General features: G+C 29.3%; 2 protein-coding genes across 2 annotated transcripts in view; one reads left to right on the forward strand and one right to left on the reverse strand.

The window, feature by feature from the left end:
• Nucleotides 1-598: 598 nt before the first annotated feature.
• Nucleotides 599-10478, reverse strand: LOC111632457. The gene is made up of 4 exons (XM_023376873.1): nt 10395-10478; nt 3637-3727; nt 3158-3333; nt 599-754 (listed from the first exon to the last, which is right to left on the reverse strand). The coding sequence occupies exons 1-4, from the start codon at nt 10419-10421 to the stop codon at nt 632-634; spliced, it is 417 nt and encodes a 138-aa protein (XP_023232641.1). The 5' UTR covers nt 10422-10478; the 3' UTR covers nt 599-631.
• Nucleotides 10479-19989: 9511 nt separating this feature from the next.
• LOC111632455 (protein GPR107-like) overlaps nt 19990-23911 on the forward strand; it is a 64243-nt gene continuing 60321 nt past the window's right edge. The window contains exon 1 of the mRNA XM_023376872.1: nt 19990-20143. Coding sequence (XP_023232640.1) covers nt 20063-20143 — 81 coding nt within the window. The 5' untranslated portion in view covers nt 19990-20062. The remainder of the gene's footprint in view (nt 20144-23911) is intronic.

The following is a 23911-nucleotide window of genomic DNA, read 5'->3' on the forward strand; positions in this document are numbered from 1 at the left end:
AAAAAAAAATACAGAAATTCATTTAATAACATTCTTCACGTTACTTTTACATCCGTATTCATAACTGAGGATCAAGAGTTAGAGTTATAAATTGACCAATAAAAATTTTTTATATAAATTCTGCGTTTTATTGTTTGTTGCTTTTATGAGAATAAAAATAATTAACGACCATATTCATAATTGAGTTAACCAATTAGCATTCACTTTCTTTTAGTACGTGAACGCTTATTGGTCAATTTATAACTCTAACTCTTGATCCTCAGTTATGAATACGGATGTAAAAGTAACGTGAAGAATGTTATTAAATGAATTTCTGTATTTTTTTTTATACCATGAAAATGTTATAATATAAAAATTGATGTAAAATATGTTTTTAAACTTGCTTTTATTATAACAATGAGTTAAAGTATCAATACTTCATATATAGGTCAAGTGTATTAACTTGTGCCACTCTCATATTTATTTAATTAATGAAAATGTGTTATTATAGACTTAAGTTTATTCTATGTAAATGTTGTAAACGTGTACTTTATCAAATTTAATAAAATCGATTTTAAAATATGGCATAAGAAGAAAATATAATTTACAACAGAGAAAATATAATTAAAAAAGTATTTAATAAAAATATTTTTTATCCTAGTCGAATTGTTCCTGTTCGAAATCTGCAGATGATTGTCTTGATTTCGTCACCTTCTAACTCTAAAGTTGGGTGATATCTTATATGAAGTGTGTTGACGAATGTTCCCGAAGAACACTATAAACATTAAAAAAAGTATTTTTATTTCAATCAATTTAAATTAAACATTATTAAAATTATTATTATTACGATCAAATTAACTTAGTTTATACATGATTTTCATTGTTAATTATATTTCTATCAAACGATTTTATTTTATTTACTTTTTAACGTGAAGCACTATGGTTCGTAGATGACAGTAAATTTGGTCTGTATTAGTGAGGACGTACAGTACATCAATGAAATTACTGGGCATGACTTTGAGGTAAACGATATCCTGACTCGAGCTTCCCATGTAAATCAATCATACGAAACCAGATAATTTTCGAATTTAGATCTATCATAGCGTTAGATTGAAACCTTTACTTTACTATATTCGTCCAAAGAAAGGAAAGTGAACATACTTTTTTTAAATCTAAATAACGTTCTCATGAAAATTTATTTGTTCTACTTCAATGAAAAAAGACATTTGTATTTTTTTAAAGAATACAAATGTCCTCGTTTTAAGTACAGTACATGTCCTGTTTTAGATATAGCTTATATACAAAGATGGTGTGTAAAGCAGACTTAAAAAATTCATCAATATCTAACGATGATTTATAAGATTATATGAGGGAAAATTTAACAAATTATCGTATGATATATAAATTAATTTGTCTGCCCAAAATCCAGTTTTTGACGTTATTGTTCGTTACACCTACTGTACCATTAGCAACTGTGATATCATCGACTAAAAATCATTGAATGATTCATTTCACAGTCTGAAAACTGTCTCCACTAACACATTAACTTTTGTCAGTATTCATTTTTTTGAAGTTACCAATTTCAAATTTTTAAACGAAAGTTTAAAAAAAATGTTGAATTAAAAAGCAAACATATTGAAATATAACTGAACAGAATACAATACATTAAGTGCATTTTGTTAAAATATGCCAAAATAGCTTCAAGGCAACTAAAGCGTAGAAAATTATTTAATTTAAAATGTGAAATCTATTAATTAATCATAAAATCATAACCATTAAATTAGATTTAATAGCTAAATTACTGATTATATACAGGTTTTTCTTAAATAATATTTTGCTTAAATTCTAGTATAAAAATGCGAATAATTTTGAACTTATTCTGTGTCATCCATTACTTAAGTGTTTTATACTGTGCTGTGTGAAGCTGTGTGAGGAAGGCCACCCAGCACTGCGGTCGGAATTGTGCCGAAGTCGATAGGAAGATCAGAGGTGAGGAACGAAATATCTGGTAACCCATTCATGTAAACAACTAGACAATATTTGATGCTTGCTATAGTGGCTGCTGAATTCAATTGGATGCAACAGCCACGATAGAATGCATAGGCTACTGCCCAAGGAGCACAGCTTCGTCCTTATTTGAAGTTCTGGAAATCTCCAGCACTCGTAAAAATACAGGCATTAATAGCTAAGATTCCACACTGGCTCCAGAGAGATGGAACTGGAGCTAAACCGTCGCCTCAGGAATTTCAAAGAAAAAACTTTTTTCAAATGGCATTAAAAATTTAACACAATATCAAAACTCGTATAGTTTGTATTTATTCCTTTTAAGTTAATGTAAACGTTCACAAACAGGAAGAACAATATACAGTACATTCTGTTGTATGTTGAAAGTGGCATAAGATTGATTACATTGCCTTAGGCGTAAATTCTGAACCTGCAGTGCGAGTTAAGTCAATGAGAACAATGCGTTAAATGTTATCAGGAAGACTAATAGCGTGTCTTTAGGTTATTTCCTACATATCCATCTCAATCTCGTAAAAATTGCCATAGCCTTTACTCTAACAAGCATTACGATCTTCACAACAACAACAACTTCCAACAATGATAACATTTTAAAAATGAAATAAAATTCTTTATCTTAAATTTTTCTAATTTTCTTGAAATTTCGATTAGTCATCTTATCTTTCTTATGTTTTAAAATATTTTAAAATCACTGATTAAAATCCCTATGCTTTAAATATATTTTGAAATTCGTTAAATCAATTTTTATAAGTTCAAATTGTCCAACGTTTTCATATTAGAACAATTTATAAATAAATTAATTACAGATATTGTAATATATAATTTATAGAAAAGAGTTTCAGGAGAATTTTTTCTGGTATGACGAATAGGACGTTCATCTTCGTCTCTGAATGCATATCATGTTATTCGATCTCACTGATTAGGTTACGTTGTCCTTTGTAATAGAGGAAAATGTGGCCACATTATATTGCCCCAATGTACTAGGATATAGGTTAACAAAGGAATCAATTCATCGTCAGTTGTATAAATTTAATAAATGTAAATAATATCAGAAACTGGAGGTATTGCATGTGACTTAATACAAATCCTTACAAGTCATGTAACTTATAATCATCTTATTATAAAATTTCTTAAGATTCATATTTTAAGTTCTCACCTGATGATTTACGCAGGTTTCGCAATCATCTAATGGCACTCGAAGAATATAAAATGTATCTCCAGTTCCTCTCAATCTGCAAGAACTTTTGGGAGGTCCAGCATAGACAACTCCGTGGAAAGGTTTAGTGAAATTTAAATTTACTGAGATAACATCAGAGTCGCAAGAGAGTGAAACTATCAGAAATAACGAATAATAGTAAATAAATATTAAATGATAATTAATTTAGTTTTTCCAACTTCATAGTAGAAATATAAATTGATAAATAATTAAAGAGAACTTGGGAAAGTGGGAAAGAATAGACGATTGTACATAAAGAATGATTATAGGAAGATAGGGAAAGATAGAAGATTTTGACCATCTTGTCATAACAAGATGTTGGAATGATAGAAAGATGACGACGTTAATTTAAAAATTCTTAATTTACGATTTTCTAAAACGATAAATTTAAATATTTTTTTAAAAAAAATGTCACTTACCTCTCGTTTTATCGGATGCGAATTCGCTCTTGTTATCAGAGAAAGATGTAACATTTTGTGAATTGCCTTTTGTTACTATGAAAGTTCCAATCTAAACATTATAATTTATAAATTTTCTTAGAAATATCAAAAGAAATCCTCCATATGTTCATAACATTAAAGTTCATATAATAAATATATTTAAAAATTTAAATTTCTAACAACTCGATTTCTAAATACATCATCACGAGGTTCAAATTCGATTCAGAATTTTAATTATATCCGAAAGTATAATGCACAATATATTTATGAAAAAGTAATACATGTTTAAACATTAAAGTGAATTTAATATAGTAAGAAAGTATTCAATAAACAACAGAACTCAAATTTCGAATGAATATTTATATCAAAAAATACAGCAACAAGTTGCGTAACTTTCCCGGCTGTTATGAGATTTTATTTAAAAAATAACTTTTAGATTTTTAATTATAATATATTGAATTGTGTGTGGCGCCATCTGTTATGAGATTTTGTTACAAAATTCTTTTTATATTTTTAATTATTATCGAATGGCAAGAAGAAGAATTTTAGGGTATTGATGAGTTTCATAAAAAATTGTAAATGCTGATAAAGAATAACATCATTAAGTTCGACTCCTCTCGCGATATGACACATGACACCCTTCTATCTCCTCACCCCTAGACCAGGGGTGGCAAACCTTTTTGAGCCCGCGTGCCATATAGTACTCGTACTTAGCTTTAAAGATGTTTATGCGTGCCAAAAATTTTAGACTTCGAATAATGATATTTAAATTAATTAAACGAATATGCTTTAATTAGAATAAATGTAAAAAAGCTGATTGAAAAAAGGATGATCAGGCGATAAGCCGAAAGGATGATTAAAAAATAATAATAATAAATAGAAATCATATGATACGTTCCGTGCAAGATGATTTCTCCTTACGTGCCACTTTGAGCACGAGTGCCATAGGTTCGCCACTCCTGCCCTAGATCTTTAACCACGAAAATTTAATTGCATAAATGGCCCTTATACAAGAGTTAACAAGACAAATTTCGTTTCTTAATGATTAACCCATCCAGAGATATTAAACAAAACACACACACATCCACGGAAGTTTTAGCCTCATACCAAGATTTATTCACACACAGTATTATTGAAATCTGTTAGGATCATGTTGTAAAACTCTTCATATAGGCCTAAGTTGTTTTATGACTGTTTTTTCCTTTCCAAATGTATATCGATGGCTAAGAATTGATACCTCCTATCTGTAAACTTTCAAGAGACAAAAAAACCTTAAAAACCTGATTTCAAAATTAAGTTTCCTCAAAATAGACAAACATTTTATTTATTTTTCTAGCCTTTAAAGGTATCTCATCAACGACAAAATACTGTATTGTTGACTGTCCATTTTTTTAACATAATAATATAGTAGGAGTTTTCACTGCGATACGAGGTATCATTTCTTAGCCATCGATATTTGTGTTATGAAAATTAAAACAAAGACAGTCTTTACCAGCTTACCCAGAAGAGGAAAATTTTGAATTGTAATATAGATAATGATTAAATATGCATTTTATATTTAGGAGGCCTATGCATGCACACTTCTATTTCGGCATAACGACTCAAAAGTATCACTTATCTCATTTACATACTCTCGTGGATCTATAATTTTCACTTTTCCTGCTGGCAAGTAGCTCTACTCATAATAAACCGTTCAAGCTATATTTATTGATAAATCGGTTTGCAGCAATTTCGGTTGTTTGATGTTAATCCATCGAAATTGCTACAAACCGATTTTTTCAGAAGTCACGTGATAAATGGCTCTCTCTCTCTCTCTCTCTCTCTCTCTCTCTCTCTCTCTCTGGGAAGACAGATTGCGAACTGTAAGCTGCTTTTTGAATTTTTTTACCGTTTACGAATGTAAAGTAGTCTCTTTAAGTCTCTATAAACTAAACAAAATCCCCAAAATAAACGTTCAAGAGTAAAACGAAAGTTTAGTTCCCTCTTCTCAAATCTACGCGATTATTTACAAGAACTACCTAAGTAATGACATAATTCCAATATTTAATACATTTTTGTTGTACAATTATATTCTTTTTACTCTGTGGACACTAGGAGGATCCTTTAACTATACCCTTCAAGGGTTCTGCCAAGTCCGCAATAAGAGCGATCGGATGGTGAAGGACGGAACCCAACATATTCGGAACAAACCACACATTGAAGAATTCCGGGTTTAATTCCGGGTTTAATTCCGGATCTCCCAGAGCAGTAGGCTGGATGCCTGAATCATCTTGGCCATCCAGCCGTCTATATTTGCGATTAGAACTAATATTAATAACAGGTAAAACGGCAAAACCGTATTTGGGACAAGACTATGTCTCGGAGAGGGAATCACTTTGATGCTCAAGGCAGGTCTCGTTCTCATTCTCCTATCTTCTTTGATATCGCTGCTTTTGGGCACGATCGTTCAAACTTCGTCGACCACGACCATGAGATCGTCCACGATGCATCTTCGATGAAATTAACCTATCTAATTTCAAAATTTCTCTCCGTTGCGTGTCGGCCCGGGTTGAATTTTTGTCGATGCCTAACGAAAAGTTCCCGTTTTTGAAAAAAATAATCGTGGCTATTGTATCGTCCGAAATTATTTCTTTTATTTTGCACAAACAATATACAGTTTAACCCGATTATAATGCCATCGAATGTAACGACAACCCTAATATAACGTCAAATTTTTATCGGTCCTACGATTTTACTATACTAGATAATATTAAAAAAACCCCACTTGTAACGACATAAAACCGTTTTAACGTCATATTTGAAGCACTCCCAAATTTACAAAATTAGATTACAAATTTTATTTAACATAGAAGAAACTACGTGTTCAGTCCTAAGGTCAGAGTTCACTTCTTAGAATGACTGTGGGTGGTACTGTACTCTTCCCTACCCAACTTCGGTGGGGTGAGGTGGCTGTTTTGCCTGTTTGTAGACGAGGGTCGCCATTTTGTATTTTATTTTGACTCGATTCTCGGTCCCCCGACTACCTACGAGTCTGGATTTTTTTATGCGCAAATGATTTGGGCACCTAATACTCTGTGCCAAATATCAACTCTCGACATATACTCCTTCATACCTCTATGCTGGTAAGAACATCGGGCAGTACGATTTTATAAACAAGACATAGTCTTGTCAATAATAAATATTGTATAATCAGTTCATATTTCCGTAAATAATAAGAACACAAAAAATCAGATTTCTTCTCAAGGAAGATAAAACAATTTAAAATTTTATTTAACCGAATTATTTTTCTCTTGAATAATTATAAAATTAATTTTTTAGTCTCTCAAGTAAGTTAAAAGGAATTAAAGTACTTCAGTTTTTAATTTATCAATGCTTCTAATTTTTAAATAGCATAAATTTTGATATTTGTAAATTTTATCTGAAGTCTTCACACTAGATTGCTGCTGGTAGTTGGAGCGATATTGAAAATACACATTTTTCATTTTTTCTCTTATTTACGTTTTGATCCCTTTGTTTTTTCCAACGCCGTCTGTTCTTCAAAATTATTACATAACAGCCGAAGGTTTTCTCATCCAATGAATTCTCTTTCAAAGCATCATTCGATTCTTTAGACTAGCATTCTGTATCAGTGTGAGGACGATGTCGTAAAGTATAGACGTTGTTGCAAGAGTTTTCAGAATTCGTTTTCCTCAAAGAATCTTTTGATAAAATTCCGTTTTCTTCTCTGTTTCCCTTTCTTTTTGAATATAATCCGAAGTATTTTATTTGCTGGGTGATAGAATCACACAGCAATAACGAAATAAAATATAATGACAAACAAATACAAATAATCATCGGAATTCATTTGGATTCCTTAATGTTTTCAATTCCAGATCTTCGACGACAATTAAATTTTTATATATGAACTTTATCATTGTTGCATTATAATTATTGCTGTCATTGTTTATTTTTTCTTGATTGGAAGTTGCTAAATTTCTAATTTTAACAATAATGAAATATTCTGCAATTTTATTTTACCCTATTTTACTTGTTATCAGTTTACACTTCCTGAACTAACTATTGTTTTCTAACCATTAAAGGCCTTATTCACAGTAAGGAGTTAACCCAGTGTTTTTTAACCTTGTTTTTAATAGTGACACCCCAACTTGGTAATTCTTACGGCATCCTTACTACTTTATCAATGTAGAGTTATTGAGCTTTGCGTAATCAGATACACATAAGAAGTATAATCGCGCTGCTCAGCACTATACTTCGCGGCACTCCCGAAATGTCGTTGCGGTATCCTAAGATGCCGCGGCACCCCGATTAAAAACCACTGACGAGGGTACTGCACGACACTGGACCACGTATCTAATACATGGGGTCAGCTTCCCATAAGTCCTCTCGGGAGGAATCTTCCTTATGTTGCCTTGCCTTATCCTACTAAAGTTACAATCCTTTCTACAACAGAAGTCAGTCACAATTTTATTATCACTTGAAATGAAAAAATCTAGCAACGAGTTGCTTAGATGGCTGTTATGAGATTTTATTTTAAAAATCACTTTTTAATTATTATTCATAATAAATAAATAAAATTATATGTAGTGTCATTTATTATGAGATTTTGTTATAAAAACTTTATATATTTTTAATTATTATAAAATAACAAAGGACTTAATTTTAAGAGAGATATGAGTTTTATAAAGATATGTAAATGCTAACAAGTAAAATTTTTATTAAGCTCAACCCCACGCGAGATATGACACGTGACCACCCTCTATCTCCCCTTCTTCTTGACCTTTCATCACCAAAATGTAATAGCATCAATGCCCCTTATACACAAGCTACCGTGCCAAATTTCGTTTTTTAATCTTCACCCCATCTTAAGATGTTAAACGAAATACACGTCACACACACACAGACACACATAAACACACACACATATATATATATATATATATATATCCACGGAAATTTTTCTGTTTTTGTTTTTACTTTTTTTGGTTTAGGAGATCTCAAAACATAGAGATTTGCAAAAAACTCGGAAAATCAAATTTGACACGATTTCAATACTTTGCTTTGTTATGTATATATAACAGCCGGGAAAGTAAAATGAGTTTGTATAGTCATTCTAATGAAATAAAATTTAATTGGAAATTATTAACCTGTTACGATTTATAATATAGATTTATCAAGTTTTACAGTTTTTCTACTTGATTTTCCTATCTAACTGCCATTAATTACTATTGTTTTAAACCTAAAAGACTAATTTAAATTTCCGTAACTTCTCATCTCGCTAATATACTACTATAAAATCTTACTGAAGCAGATATTCAGTTAATTCTAAAAACTTTCGAGTGTTTTTGTTAGGCCTACTATTTTAATTATATCATTATTAATAAGAATAGCCAAATTAATAGAAATAAAATATATTTAAATAATTGAAATGTGACCTTTGACCTTTCTATATAGGCTACATTTAATGCAATAACTTTAAACGATGAATTAACATTGAATTATTATAATAAAAAAATTAATGATACTTATTTTACGAATATTTGTTAATCAACATTAGAGTACAGTTCTTAGAATTAATTAATTTCATAGGATAAATTGAATATTGCGATAATTAAACAAGTAACAGGATATTTGAGTAAAATGTTAGTTTCCTCTAACGAAGTACAAAATTAGGAGGAACTAAGTTAAAATTAAATATAATTAATTTATGTTTCTATTGTGTAAGTACACAGTCTAACATATATTCAAAAGTTACGAGCCTGAGAGGTGAAAAGAGACTCGAGATAGTCATAGATATAGGGCTCACCCATCCCCCAAAAGTCATGTTACCAGTATATAAATAAGAACAATAAAAATAATAATAGATTTTTACTAACTTATTAAAAGAAACGTTAATTTATATGTTATTTTATACCAAAAATCAAATTTTAGGACTCCCTCCCTCTTTGTCTGGGTCTGCACTAAAGGACCCTTCTGACTTTTCGATGAATTTTGACTGTTAAAAACAATATTCAGAAAAATAATCCTTATTTTTATTTTTAAATCCTTATATTCAATCAGTCTATCCTACTTTTCAATAATCAGTTTTTTTTAACAAGTTTGGTGAGTTTTCTAATCATGTTGATCTTTCGATATAAATAAAATTTTTAAATCATTTTTAATTTCCCATTTTATAGTGTAAGTTAATAGGAATTCCAGCGTTCTTAGAAGAAGCTTTGGTATAAATTTAACAGTTATTTTATCCAGAAAAGGTGTTACACGAGTGCGACCTTTTCGATGATTTTACTTCACCTTGGCCCAAACCGGTCCACCTGCGCAGTATCTGGCCAGGTAGGTTTCTAGGAAATGTGAAGAACTAAAAAATTCCTTTGTTTGAATGAAAAATCCAAGATTTTCTAATGAAGACAATTAAAAGATATCTGAATATATAAACTTACATTAAACTTATTTCTAAAGATAAATATACAACTAAACTTTCACCAGTGCAAATTTTCTTCACTATAAATATAAAATCAGCAAGAATTATTAAAGATTTTGATGTTTTAGACGCATTTTTTACGTGCCACTTTTTTAACTATCAATTTTCTCATTCAGAAAAACTTTGTAGATAAAAAAAAAGTTGAATATTGATGATTAATAAAGGAAAGGACTAATAAAAGTTAATAGCTATTTATATTATTTAAGCGATGATTAATTATTAAAAAGGTAATTGCTTTATATGATGACACATAATTACTTACCAGTAGAAGAAAGTGAAGCTTCTCCATCTTGCCAGCTGACAGGAAATCTGAGAAAACGCGACATCTGGCGAGTGCTGAACATATTATCACTAGTTGACCCGTATACGAGAGAGTGTTTCCTGATCAGGGTTGAAAGTGCATTTTATAAACACATCACATACAGGTAGCAGACAAGAAGTCAAACCTGTTTTTTTTTTTTTTTTTTTTAATTCAGTACAGAAAAAAAATTTAGTTATGATTGAAAATATTTACTGATTAAGCAAACAGAATTTTCATAATTTTGATGGAATGGTTACAAAAAATTAAAAATATATACCTATATTAAATAATACTAGGCTATTTTAGATGCAAATTTTAAAAAGTAGTTATTTAGATATATATCATATCAGATATTTTTTGATGAGATTACATAAAAATATTTATTTTATTTAATGATGTTATAAAAAAAAAATGTAAGATAATATCATTAAAGAATTTCACTTTCTAAAAAATCAATAATGAGTGTAATTTTCGGAGAATTGTATAATTATTTTTAAATATAGTTATTTTCATTGGATTAATGAATATAATTCACAAATCTAAAAGGTTTCTTTGGCTTTTACTAAAAATAAAATTAGAAAAAAATTGCGTAAAACTCGAGTAAAATGGAGAATAAATTATAATTTACATTCATTTTATTGTAGATAATGTACAGAAACAGATTTAAAATAGTTTTAACTCCATAAAATTTTTCTGAAGGTTAAAAAAAAAGTAAAAATTTTTCTTGTCGAGTAATAAAATTGATTCAAGTTAAATGAGGTGTAAAATTACAATTTGTTAGTTTTTGCCAGAGAGAAATGAGATTTGCTGAGCCAATTTCTCTCTATTATCTATATTCTCCTGTATCAAGGCCTTGGGTTCTATTACAGTTAGTTAACAGGATCATTTAACCTTGTTCTTAGACACAAAAGAGTCTCTAAATTTAATTTTTTATATAGAAAAGATAAACAAAACTGATAAAATTAAAATATCTTATTCTAAATGGCTGCTTTTATTTGTGTTTTTAATTTTTAATAAAATTAATATTAATATAATTTTATGTATTTTAGGGAAAAATGGTGCCCAACGTTTGTGACCAGTCCAGAACTCTTTCAAGTCATACTGTACATACAGCTACTGTATGTAAGATCTGAAAGCTTTACATACCATTATTATGAATAAGTTAGTCAAAACAATATTTCAGTCAAGTCAATTAGTCAATGAATCAGTTAAATATTCTAATAAAATGTTTAGAATTATAGAAATATTAAAGACTACATAGATAGAAACTGTAGGAAAAAATTAAAAGGTAAAGCTAAAGCCAAATCGTGATTCGATTTATATATCAGCAAACGAGAGCTACAGATCGAGGTTTCACGCTACGAGAGTCCTCCCACCAATCTCAAAAAATTAATATGCATTGTACAGGCTATATGCCTATTAAATCATTTTATATCCTTCTAACAGACTGTGAGAGACTAATAATTTAACTATTTTCAGTAATTATGACCTAAATAATTACCGTATTAGCCCGAATATAACGCGATATTTTTCGACCATTTATTTTCCGTTAAAAAATCGACTCGCGCTAAATTCGGGGTTTAAGTAATGGAATGTAATATAAACAAAGACATTTTCCTACAGAGGTTGCCTGTGTTATTAGCTATACTGTAATTACATAAATAAATGCTTATCTGATTGAAATTTACTTTCTTTGAATTCTTTTATGAGTATTATTTTTTTTCTAAATATCTTTATGAAAATTTTGGATTCGCGTTAAATTCGGGGTCGCGTTATATTCGGGCTAATACAGTAATTAATTATGCATTCATGTAAAGTGAATTCAATTGAAAAAGTGTTACTGTATATTCTAAGAACGAATTATGTTTTATATGCAAAGTGCATTTTCATTCTTTAATGTCATTTAGATCTTGCGTATCGAAGAATTTCTCTTTAGTTGTGAAATTCTGAGATCGAATCCCAAACGAATTATAGTTATTATGGGAAGTTTCGAATCAGGACTTTATTTCCTGTTCCTCGGTATATTCCTATATTTCCTGTCCTCTTCCATGTTCACTTGAATTCATTTTGATTCAGATCCATCTCAACTGGAAAAATAAAATAAGTAAATAGTTTGCCCATTGGTAAAACTGACTGCTCTGTTTTTATTAAAGTGGATTCACATTAGCATCGCAGACTGGAGCCATCACGATTAAGATCGGTTCGTTTCTTCTTATCGGGCCTGATACTATTGAGATGATGTAGTAATTGAAGTCACACGTTACATCCTTTGTTTAGTTTTTACGTTTACGCTCGTACGATTAATTATATTTCACCTATTTTATTTCAATTATGACTGTCCTTTTTTTTGTAAGGTTTATATATTTTTATAATTTATTATAAATTATAAAATGTCTTTATAAATGATAATAAATAATATATAGCATATCAATTGAGAATGAGAATATTAGTTTTATGTTTGATATTGTAGTTGTCACTTTATATATATTCTGTAACTAATACATTCATAATTAAAGAGCAGGACCATACAATATTAAAGATAATATTTCGAGATATAAAAAAGAAGTTTAATATTATGCATGAGTTTAATAAAAATAAATCAATTAATAATGAATTTTCATAGACGTTTATGACAATACAATTATTAAATGACTTCAGAAGAGCTTCGAGGGATAGAAAGGAAAATTTAGTGAATATATTTTAAAAATTGGAAAGACAAGGAAAAAGGGTAAAATTTAGAAATGATATCATAACTTACAATAATATTAAAATAATATATATAGTTTGTATTAAATAAATTCGTTGACAAGAAATCTTTTTTAGAGGTAACGAGAAACTAAACTTTGACTTAGAACATGAAATTGCCAAGGACTACCATCAAATACAGTCGATCCCCCTATAAGATCATTGATTTTTCCGTTTTATCTGAATTACATGTTGTACGAGTCACTTAGATTTTACAAATACGTGTGCCGGGCTGTGAACGGCTCACATATTTGTAAAATCTAAGTGACTCGTACAACATGTAATTCAGATAAAACGGAAAAATCAATGATCTTATAGGGGGATCGACTGTATTCAGTTACGAATTTAATTTTCATTTATAGATATGTTTGATATTGTTGGCTTAGCCGAGACTTGGTCCGAACAGGAAGTAAGAAATATTAACTTAAACAAATATTGGATGGAAACTGTGTTGACTAATCGTGAACATAAAAGGGTTTGTCTAAATGTTAAACATCAATAGATGGTTTAACATTGTTAATTAAGAAAGTGATGGAAATACAATGTTGTTGGAGAAAAATGCAAATTATACTCGAGGATTAGTAAAATTAAATGAAATATACAATTACCTTAAATTAGAAAAGATACTGCTGGTTTACTTTCTCTCGTATGTTGAAATGAATAATAAGTTAAGTGAACTAAATAAAATTGGCAGCGCACTAGATGGTAATGGGTGATTTTAATTCTCGTATTCAAAATAAAATAGACTAAATTTATTATAATAGTAATAAAAATGCTTTAAACGAGAGATTTAATAAAGACCTGATATTGAATAATAGAGATAAATTGCTATTGTATTTGGTTTTAGAATTGAATGTATATAGGCCTATACTAAATGGTAGATAAAAGATGATATTTCACCTCTAACTATATTTATATTTCTACTAAAGGTAAATCAGGGATAGGTTACTGTGATTTGTACAAAAAGCATATGATGGTATACAAAAGTTTAATCAACTAAAGATCTTATAAAACAAGAATAAGAATCAACACGATAACTAGTACAATCAACTTTCGAGTATCACCCCCAAAAAAGAAAAAAATGAAATGTCAATAGAATTTTTTCGTATCTCAAGATAATACAAATTGGAACTTAAACACTTTCTTCGAGTATTTAAAGATTGAGACATGAACACACTACCAACCCTGGGTTATAAATATATCACCTTATCCTCCTACATAATCATGCATAAACTTAAAATTAAATTACAGATGTAAAAAATTTTGAGCAGAAATTAGACTTCATAAAACTTATATTAACTTTGGGGATAGATTTTTAAATATGCTTAGATGTCATTTTTTCAATCAAGAAATAATCTTAGTGTTGCGTTTGTTAATTGATTGACAAGTTACTTTGTAAAGATTAGGAAATAACATTTTACAAAGTTAATCACATGGATTAATTATCATTACTGACTGAACTCTATTAATATTACAAATATTTGTAAATACTGTATATAACTTTTTCACGATATAAGTAATTGTAAAGACTAAAATATAAAGTTTATAAGAGAATATTAATTTAAATAATATTTTGTTTGTTTTTAAACTAAAAAAAAATGGTGTTATAAAATATAATCTTGTAATTTTATTCGTACCAAATTAATATGTCGCTAAGAATCTCTTTCTTGTAACAAGACTTGCCTTAATACAATAAAGATATTATTATCATTATTAATTCTAATTTATAAATTAGTTATCAATAATTTAACTAATAGCATATACAATTTTTTTCATTTTCATATAAAAAGTTCAAAACTCCAGCAACGAGTTGCGTAACTTTTCCGGCAAAAACACTTAAAACTATGGTGGTGACATCTGTTATGATAGTTTATCAAAAAACTTTTTGTTTTATTAATGTTATTAATGTTATAAAATGACAAAAAGCTTAACTTTTGAGATTGGGGATGAGTTTTACAAAAAGAAAAAAAAAATGCAAATGCTAATAACGAGTAAAATCTTGATTACCTCCGACCCCACTCGAGATAAGACACATCACCCCCTTAGACCTTTAACCACCAAATTTTATAATAGCATCAATTCCCTTAATACACAAATCTTCCTGAAAAATTTCAAAAATTTTGACAAAAGACACAGGAGTTATTAAGCGTCAAAGTAGATGAAGAAAATCGTGTACAACACACAAAAATTCATACACATAGAAAAAAATCCCATTTTTTCATTTACTATGTTTCAAGTTTCCCGAGTCAAAATTTTGGGGAGGTCATTTTTTTGACCAACCATCATACTTTTCCTCTGTTATATACATAGCAAACCGGAAAATTTTAATTAGCAGAATTTTATATCTTTTTATTTGTTTATATTATATACGTAACGTCTATTAAGTATTGAAATTTAAAAGCCTTGTAAACAGAGAAGGATTAAAAGGCTTAAGAATTTATAACAAAGTTTGTATTACATTTCGAATGTTTTAAAAGTAAATTAGTAAAAATATCTGAAGTTTATGCAGTTACTTTGGAATAGCGAAAGAAGTTCGAATCCATTTGAGTTTGCTTACAGTTAGTGCAGTCTACTTGTAAATGTTTAAGTCGCCGACGAATGATTTCCGCGCTACATTGTCGACTGCTTATACTTCGTGAAAATCGAGCTTTACAGACTGTTCTTTGAACAAATTGTCAGATAGATAGTCAATTATACCCAAAAATTAGTTTCAAAATTTCCTCAAATTAATGAATTTATTGAATACAGTATACATTATGACACAACATTACACTTATTAGAGAGGTTGAGGCGCACGTTTTAAACGTGTAAACGTGTACGTGTGACGTTCGGCGCCGCTTTCCCGTAAGCCTAAAAGTTTGACGATGGTGTTTGGAATGTCGAGCGTGATTCCACCGACTATCCAAACACCATTGTCAAACTTTTAGGCTTACGGGAAAGCGGCGCCGAACGTCACACGTACACGTTTACACGTTTAAAACGTGCGCCTCAACCTCTCTATTAACACAAAATTATACTGACTATATACACTTATTGACACAAAATTGCGCATCAAGAAGACGTTAGAATTGAATGAAACTACGAAAGGTACGGACGTGATGACGATGGTAAACAAGTTATTATAAAATCTTAGTAAAGGAATACTGTAATTTCCTGTGGAACAACGATAAGATCTTTAGTAGTTTGTAGGATCTCCATTTGCATGTACACTTGCGACGATATGGTCGGGCATGAAGTTTTATGTTATCCAGAGAGATTAGTTCACGACGTTGCTACTGCCGCTTCAGATCACCGATCGCGTAGATGGCCGAAGTTGGCATCTCATATAGCCCCACAAATGCTTGAAAGGCGACATATCTGAAGACCGGACGGGCTAATGAAGTATTAAAATGTGACAGAAACATTACTGGGATTAGCTGTGTGTAACTGAACACTATCTTACCGAAAATAGCTGTAGGCCTTTGTAGCCATGCTATGAAAGGCGAAAGTGAGCAAGACTTGTTTGAAATCACTGCTATGCTGCCAATATTCCTCGCATCACTACTGTGGTGACCGTCATACGAGATGGGTCCTCAAAGCCAGGGTCGGATTAACCCACTTTGGGGCCCTAGATAAATAGACTAAATTTATTATAATAGTAATAAAAATGCTTTAAACGAGAGATTTAATAAAGACCTGATATTGAATAATAGAGATAAATTGCTATTGTATTTGGTTTTAGAATTGAATGTATATAGGCCTATACTAAATGGTAGATAAAAGATGATATTTCACCTCTAACTATATTTATATTTCTACTAAAGGTAAATCAGGGATAGGTTACTGTGATTTGTACAAAAAGCATATGATGGTATACAAAAGTTTAATCAACTAAAGATCTTATAAAACAAGAATAAGAATCAACACGATAACTAGTACAATCAACTTTCGAGTATCACCCCCAAAAAAGAAAAAAATGAAATGTCAATAGAATTTTTTCGTATCTCAAGATAATACAAATTGGAACTTAAACACTTTCTTCGAGTATTTAAAGATTGAGACATGAACACACTACCAACCCTGGGTTATAAATATATCACCTTATCCTCCTACATAATCATGCATAAACTTAAAATTAAATTACAGATGTAAAAAATTTTGAGCAGAAATTAGACTTCATAAAACTTATATTAACTTTGGGGATAGATTTTTAAATATGCTTAGATGTCATTTTTTCAATCAAGAAATAATCTTAGTGTTGCGTTTGTTAATTGATTGACAAGTTACTTTGTAAAGATTAGGAAATAACATTTTACAAAGTTAATCACATGGATTAATTATCATTACTGACTGAACTCTATTAATATTACAAATATTTGTAAATACTGTATATAACTTTTTCACGATATAAGTAATTGTAAAGACTAAAATATAAAGTTTATAAGAGAATATTAATTTAAATAATATTTTGTTTGTTTTTAAACTAAAAAAAAATGGTGTTATAAAATATAATCTTGTAATTTTATTCGTACCAAATTAATATGTCGCTAAGAATCTCTTTCTTGTAACAAGACTTGCCTTAATACAATAAAGATATTATTATCATTATTAATTCTAATTTATAAATTAGTTATCAATAATTTAACTAATAGCATATACAATTTTTTTCATTTTCATATAAAAAGTTCAAAACTCCAGCAACGAGTTGCGTAACTTTTCCGGCAAAAACACTTAAAACTATGGTGGTGACATCTGTTATGATAGTTTATCAAAAAACTTTTTGTTTTATTAATGTTATTAATGTTATAAAATGACAAAAAGCTTAACTTTTGAGATTGGGGATGAGTTTTACAAAAAGAAAAAAAAAATGCAAATGCTAATAACGAGTAAAATCTTGATTACCTCCGACCCCACTCGAGATAAGACACATCACCCCCTTAGACCTTTAACCACCAAATTTTATAATAGCATCAATTCCCTTAATACACAAATCTTNCAAAGTTTCATGGCAATCAAATAAACGGTGTGGTAATGCATGAAGGACATAGGACACACAGACAGACATACATTCATTTTTATATATATAGATTAGAACAGAGTCGTATTTACTTAAAACTACGACTATATGCAAATATACATATAATTTTATATGGTCGACGGCCACAGTATTATTTCATTTCTTAACGCAGGCTATATGGTATTGAGATTTTTTTTTAAAAGTCGAATTTAGGTGGGGATTCTCGGGAGTTTCCCGAATCAAATAACAAAAACTAAACATTCGCATCAACGAGAATTAGTTTGAAGATTGTCGAAATTCAGAGATTACAATAATAATGTTTACGATAAAATGTACTTTTCGTCATACTGACAACGATAGGAATATTGTCGAGTTTTCTTGTGCATTCTTGACAATGTTAGGGCCCCCTCAATCGCGGGGCCCCGGTGCACAGCATCCGCCGCACCCCCCCGATGGCCGGCCCTGTCTATAGTCCAACACGCTGATTATCCTGTTCCCAAACAGATTCGTCTGTAAAGACGATATGCTGCCAGTCCATCAATACAATCTGTAGCGGTCGAATAATGTAACCTAGCGCTGAATGTGAAAATCCAGATGGAGCTATTAAAACGTGCAGTTCGCCCGCCATCTTCTTCTTCTTCTCTCTCTCGGCTACACTACTCACAAGTGAATGTTCTGTACCGACGCATGCTTGTAACCGATCGAACTTTACTCAATAAGTGTAAAACAAAATCTTATACGTGATTGTAAATAAATTTTCATGGTGAGATATTAAGCTTCGGTTATTTTATAAATCAACGAACATTCAAGTGGTGCATCAACCATCACACAATCTATTAACAAATTTCCGGCATTACAATGCGTAATCAGGTAGAATACAGAATTAAAATAAAGTTGAAAAACACGGTAAAAATGGACAAAAGTACAATAAGTTATGGAATAAAACAATAAAAATATACAAGAATATTGTACAATACGATAAAAAACACAAGGACGATAAGGACAGAATAACAAAGATTATTGAGAATTGTTCATATTCCTGGTTGTCTTCCTTTGATTTGATATGTATTTACGAGTTCTTCAAAAACACGATGTAAGTCTACTTTATCGTTAGACAAGGGTTGGAATTCTCCTGGCCAACTATTGTTGTAGGAGCTGCGTATAAGATTTAGCTCTAGCCTAGCATCATTAATACAGGACAATAAAAAAAAGCAATGTCGCACACTGTTTTGAAGTTAATGCAAACTTTTACAACACGAATGAGGATTTTTGCTGCAAAGACATTTAAACTTATATTATTATTATTATTATTATTAATTAATAAATAAATATAAATAAATAAATAATATATAGTCTATATGCTCCTTAATGAACATCGAGTTACAAAGTATGTCGCTAGGTCAAAAATAAAATTTCTGGAACTACAGTACTATGATTTTTTGTACACCTGTTCTAGAAAACGCGCTAGTGAATTCAAATAGAATCAAAATTTGGGCTTACTTCACACGTTCTTTAAATATATTTTATCGCCGGAAAAAAATGTAAATAGTTTTGTACATTTACCGGTTCGACTGCAGCAGCACCAGTGTGAATCTAGCCTAATGCCGTATACAGGGTGCCGCATAGCAAATCTAATTAACTTAACGCTCTTTAACGACAAAATAATCGAGTTTATAAATTAAATAATTATATGATTTATATACAGTTTTAATCTTTCAATTAAAAACAAAATTTAATCGATGGCAATCACTAGCGGAAGCAATAATTTTATCCACTCTTAGCGTTTGTTGCGGTAGTGCAACCAGCGCCTCCATATGAACCGAAGTTAATGTAGTAGTGGCTCCATCTTTCGGTTTCAACACAAATTGAAGCGTTGCATGCTGGCAAGATGGCGACCTTCCTAGTTGTTCTGTTGCTCGGGATTCTGGCAACGAATATTGACGGAAGGAAGCACAATTTGACTTTAATCGTAAGTTTTATTGGCATTTACTAAGACGTAAGATCACAATATACACATTTTTAAAACATTAGATACGTAATTTATTTTATATAATTGCAATTAGGCATTTTCATAAACGTGAGTCATACTTTAGCAATAACACGAAGAAAAAGTGGAATGATTTAAATTTTAAATAAAAATTTGCTCAATTTTAATCAAATTATATACTTTCGGGATTGATAAATATTTAAAAAATCAGTAAATTTTAATTAAATTTCGAAATTAAATAAATATATTTTTTAAATATGTGAAGCCATTTATTTACACAGATGTCATACATTTATTTGAAATGAATATTGTAATTAATATTGAATATAAATTAATGCAACTTTAATTCATTTTCTAATTCGGTTTTATTGATTGTTAATGTTGATAAACTTTAAAGGAAATCTGAGCACTTTTGTCAACAAAATAAATTTTATTAAAGGAATACTTCTATGTAGTCCTTTAATAAAATTCCTTTACATATACATAAGTATATGTAAAGGAAATTGCTTCATAATCAAAGGAAGTATTCTATAATTAAAAAATATAATAGAAAGTAAAGGTTGATAAAACTTCTCCCCCCTATGTCTTTTCTTTTTATCAAGTGTTGATGTTAAATCATATTTTTATTATAGATGATATGTTTGATACAACAGATTTATGTTGATACAAAATTTTTATGTACTGTTTTTAGTAAGGATGTTTTCATATACTGTATTGTTGTGTGCACACTGTTTTCTGTACAAATTTAAATATTTCTTTATGTTCTTGTGAACGTTATCTGATATGTTGACAATTATAAATCATTAAAGGAATCCTTAACTTTTTTAGGACTTTGATTGTTATAGGATGGAGCTGATTGAATGTTTTCTTTCACAGTATCTGAAATCAAATGTTTGCATGTCAAATCTGGACATCAAAGAGACCTAAAGTTTGTCAAAGCTTAGCCCAGCTTTGCTATTTGGAAATATCAAGCTGAGCTGGGATTTGTTGTAGCAAAGCCCATTTTTGAAATTAAATTGTATCTGTAATAATAACAGATACACAGTATGTCAGATATGTTTTCATTTATCTTTTGCTAAAATGAGAACATTCAAATAAAAACTACTTGAGTGTTAAGCAATTGAACTATAAACAATTTTTAGATTAAGAGAATTATTAAAAGTAATAAAGGGCAATCTTTTAAAATAATACAAATAAATACAATAATTTCTAGCAAAAAAAGTTTTGATAATTCAAAATGGACAGGACCAAAATAATCTTGAGTTACAAAAAAACAGAAAAACTTGGAATATACAAAAATAACAGGAAAAATCAAAGATGATGTCTAGAGAAAAAAGTCTAAAAATCTAAAGAAAATCTCTTCTGATGCAAATGTGAATTCAACAACTGTGCAATAAGTTGAATGTACTTTAATGAATATTAAGGTACCGTACATCCAATTCAATGTATTGTAATGAATAAATAATTATCAAAACTTATCAAAACTACTTATAGATGGGAAAGATAGCCTCTTACCTGATTAGTCTGGGATTGAAGCAAGTATTTATATTTTTTTATTTTTATGTACATACTAAATATATTCATTATGAGATGGGATTGTAAATGAAAGTTATATCATGTTGATACTATATTACAGCAGTAGCAGAAACAAAAGCAGAAATTGAAATAAAATGTTGCAGACTATAGCATAGATCATGTAAGTAAATTCATCTCAAGGAGATCTGTGAGCCAATCTGCAATTCTGGACTCTAGCTTAAAGTTAGCTGACCATCAAAATTCAGAAGTGTAGCTCAGCTCATTTGATAGAACTTTAAGGAGAGCACACTAACATATTTACAGATTGTTTCATATATCATTGCCATGTATGGTATTCAGTTGAAGCTCTTGAAGTTTTATAAAGTTCAGGAGCCCCTTTTTTTGGATAGCACATAGTGACCTGTCATATATTTGATAATCTGTTTCCTTTACTAGGAAAATGGACTGGTCCCTGCTACTGTGCAGTCACAGTACTGTACTGTTACAGCACAGTCTAGATTCATGAAATGAGCTGTAAATCCAATCCATTCATTATCCACTGAATTTGTCATCTAGATATATTTTAACTGGTAACTGAGACATGATCTCATGCATAGAGACTTTGTAGTCTCTCTGTATATTTTGATAAACTCTTAACAATTGTTTATAATTTACTAGTAAAGCTATTTAACTCATCTATCAAGCTTTTTTTTAAAGCCATCTTTACATTATATTATCATAGAATATTCAAATGTATTAAATTCAAATATATTATGTATTAAATTTAAACTTCAATTGTTTCTGTGGATGGAATACAACAAAACAAAATTACAACATTTAAATACAAAGTTAAATATGATATTTAAAAAATGAAAATGTTAGTTAAAATAAATTTTTGTACTAGATTATAAACATTTAAAAAAATTAAATTAAATATGTTAATATAAGAAAAGAAAACATCTTTAGGTATTAATAAAAATTTTTAATAGTAAATAATTGGTTTTTCCAAATGTATTTAAACTTAATGATGGTTTGAGAAAAGATTTGTTAAAAAAATTATTTTTAATAATAAACAGAGATGGCTTTCTTTAATTATATTAATGCAAATGGTATGATTTAATAATCTTATACTGAAGCTGCCCATAAATTTGTCTATATGCCATTATATTGATCATTTCATATGCTAAAGTTTGAATTTCATAATTTAATGAACAAATCTTTATCTTTATTGTAATACATCTATTTAAACTTGCAGCTGTTACATATAAAGATAATTGCTATGTGCATATAACAGAAATATGAATAAAAAAAATTATTGCCATAAAGAAGAGAAATGATTAATGTTATTTAGTAAAGAGTATCTGTGAAGAATTTTAGAATGTAATTATAAAATAATAATTTCAGTAGAAAAATTAATACACTAATTATTAAAAATTCATGATGTGTTTGCAAATTCATGAAAATTTAAAAGTTGTTTTGCTCGCAAATTGTAATAGCATATATAACTAAACCTCAACATTATTAAATCTACATTTTATGGGATGAAATGATAAATACACTGGAGATTATAATGAAGGATAAGTTGGAAAGGATAGAGGAAGATATACAGGAATGGCATAAATTAATAATAAATTGAGTGATATTTATCTTAGCTCACTGTTTGCTTACTACTAGTAACTTTGCTATTAGCATTAATTTTTATTCTGTTAGCACACTTGTATATCAATTCTATGGACTATAGAATTGCATTACTTTGAAATATAAATCAAAATGAGAAATTGTATGCTAAATATTCAAGTATTTGATATATAATTTGGGCTTTGATTTTATATTATATAAGATACAAAATTATGTGTTATAATTATGTATAATAAAAAACTGGGCTATATTTTATTTAAATTGATGTATAGTCTTTTATATATAGCATGAAAATAAATTCAATTACATTTGATTTTAGTGAAATTTCTTTTAAAATACAATGGTAGCTATCAGTAATTGTTAAGTTAAAGAACAATACTATAGAGAGAATTATTTTTATAAATAAAATACAGTAGAGCGTCATTTATCTGAATCAATTGGGGACTGGGGTTGTTCGGATAACTTATTTTTCAGATAACTGATTATGTACGAAAAAATATATTAACCTATCCCATGTTGAAATTTTTCTCCATTGCGTGTTGCTTCGCATTGAATTTTCGTCGATGTTAAGCCTAACGTAAACTTTTTAAAATAATA

Source organism: Centruroides sculpturatus, unplaced genomic scaffold, assembly GCF_000671375.1.
Source record: "Centruroides sculpturatus isolate CEXI.00-Female unplaced genomic scaffold, Cexi_2.0 scaffold725, whole genome shotgun sequence".
Taxonomy (NCBI): Eukaryota; Metazoa; Arthropoda; class Arachnida; order Scorpiones; family Buthidae; genus Centruroides; species Centruroides sculpturatus.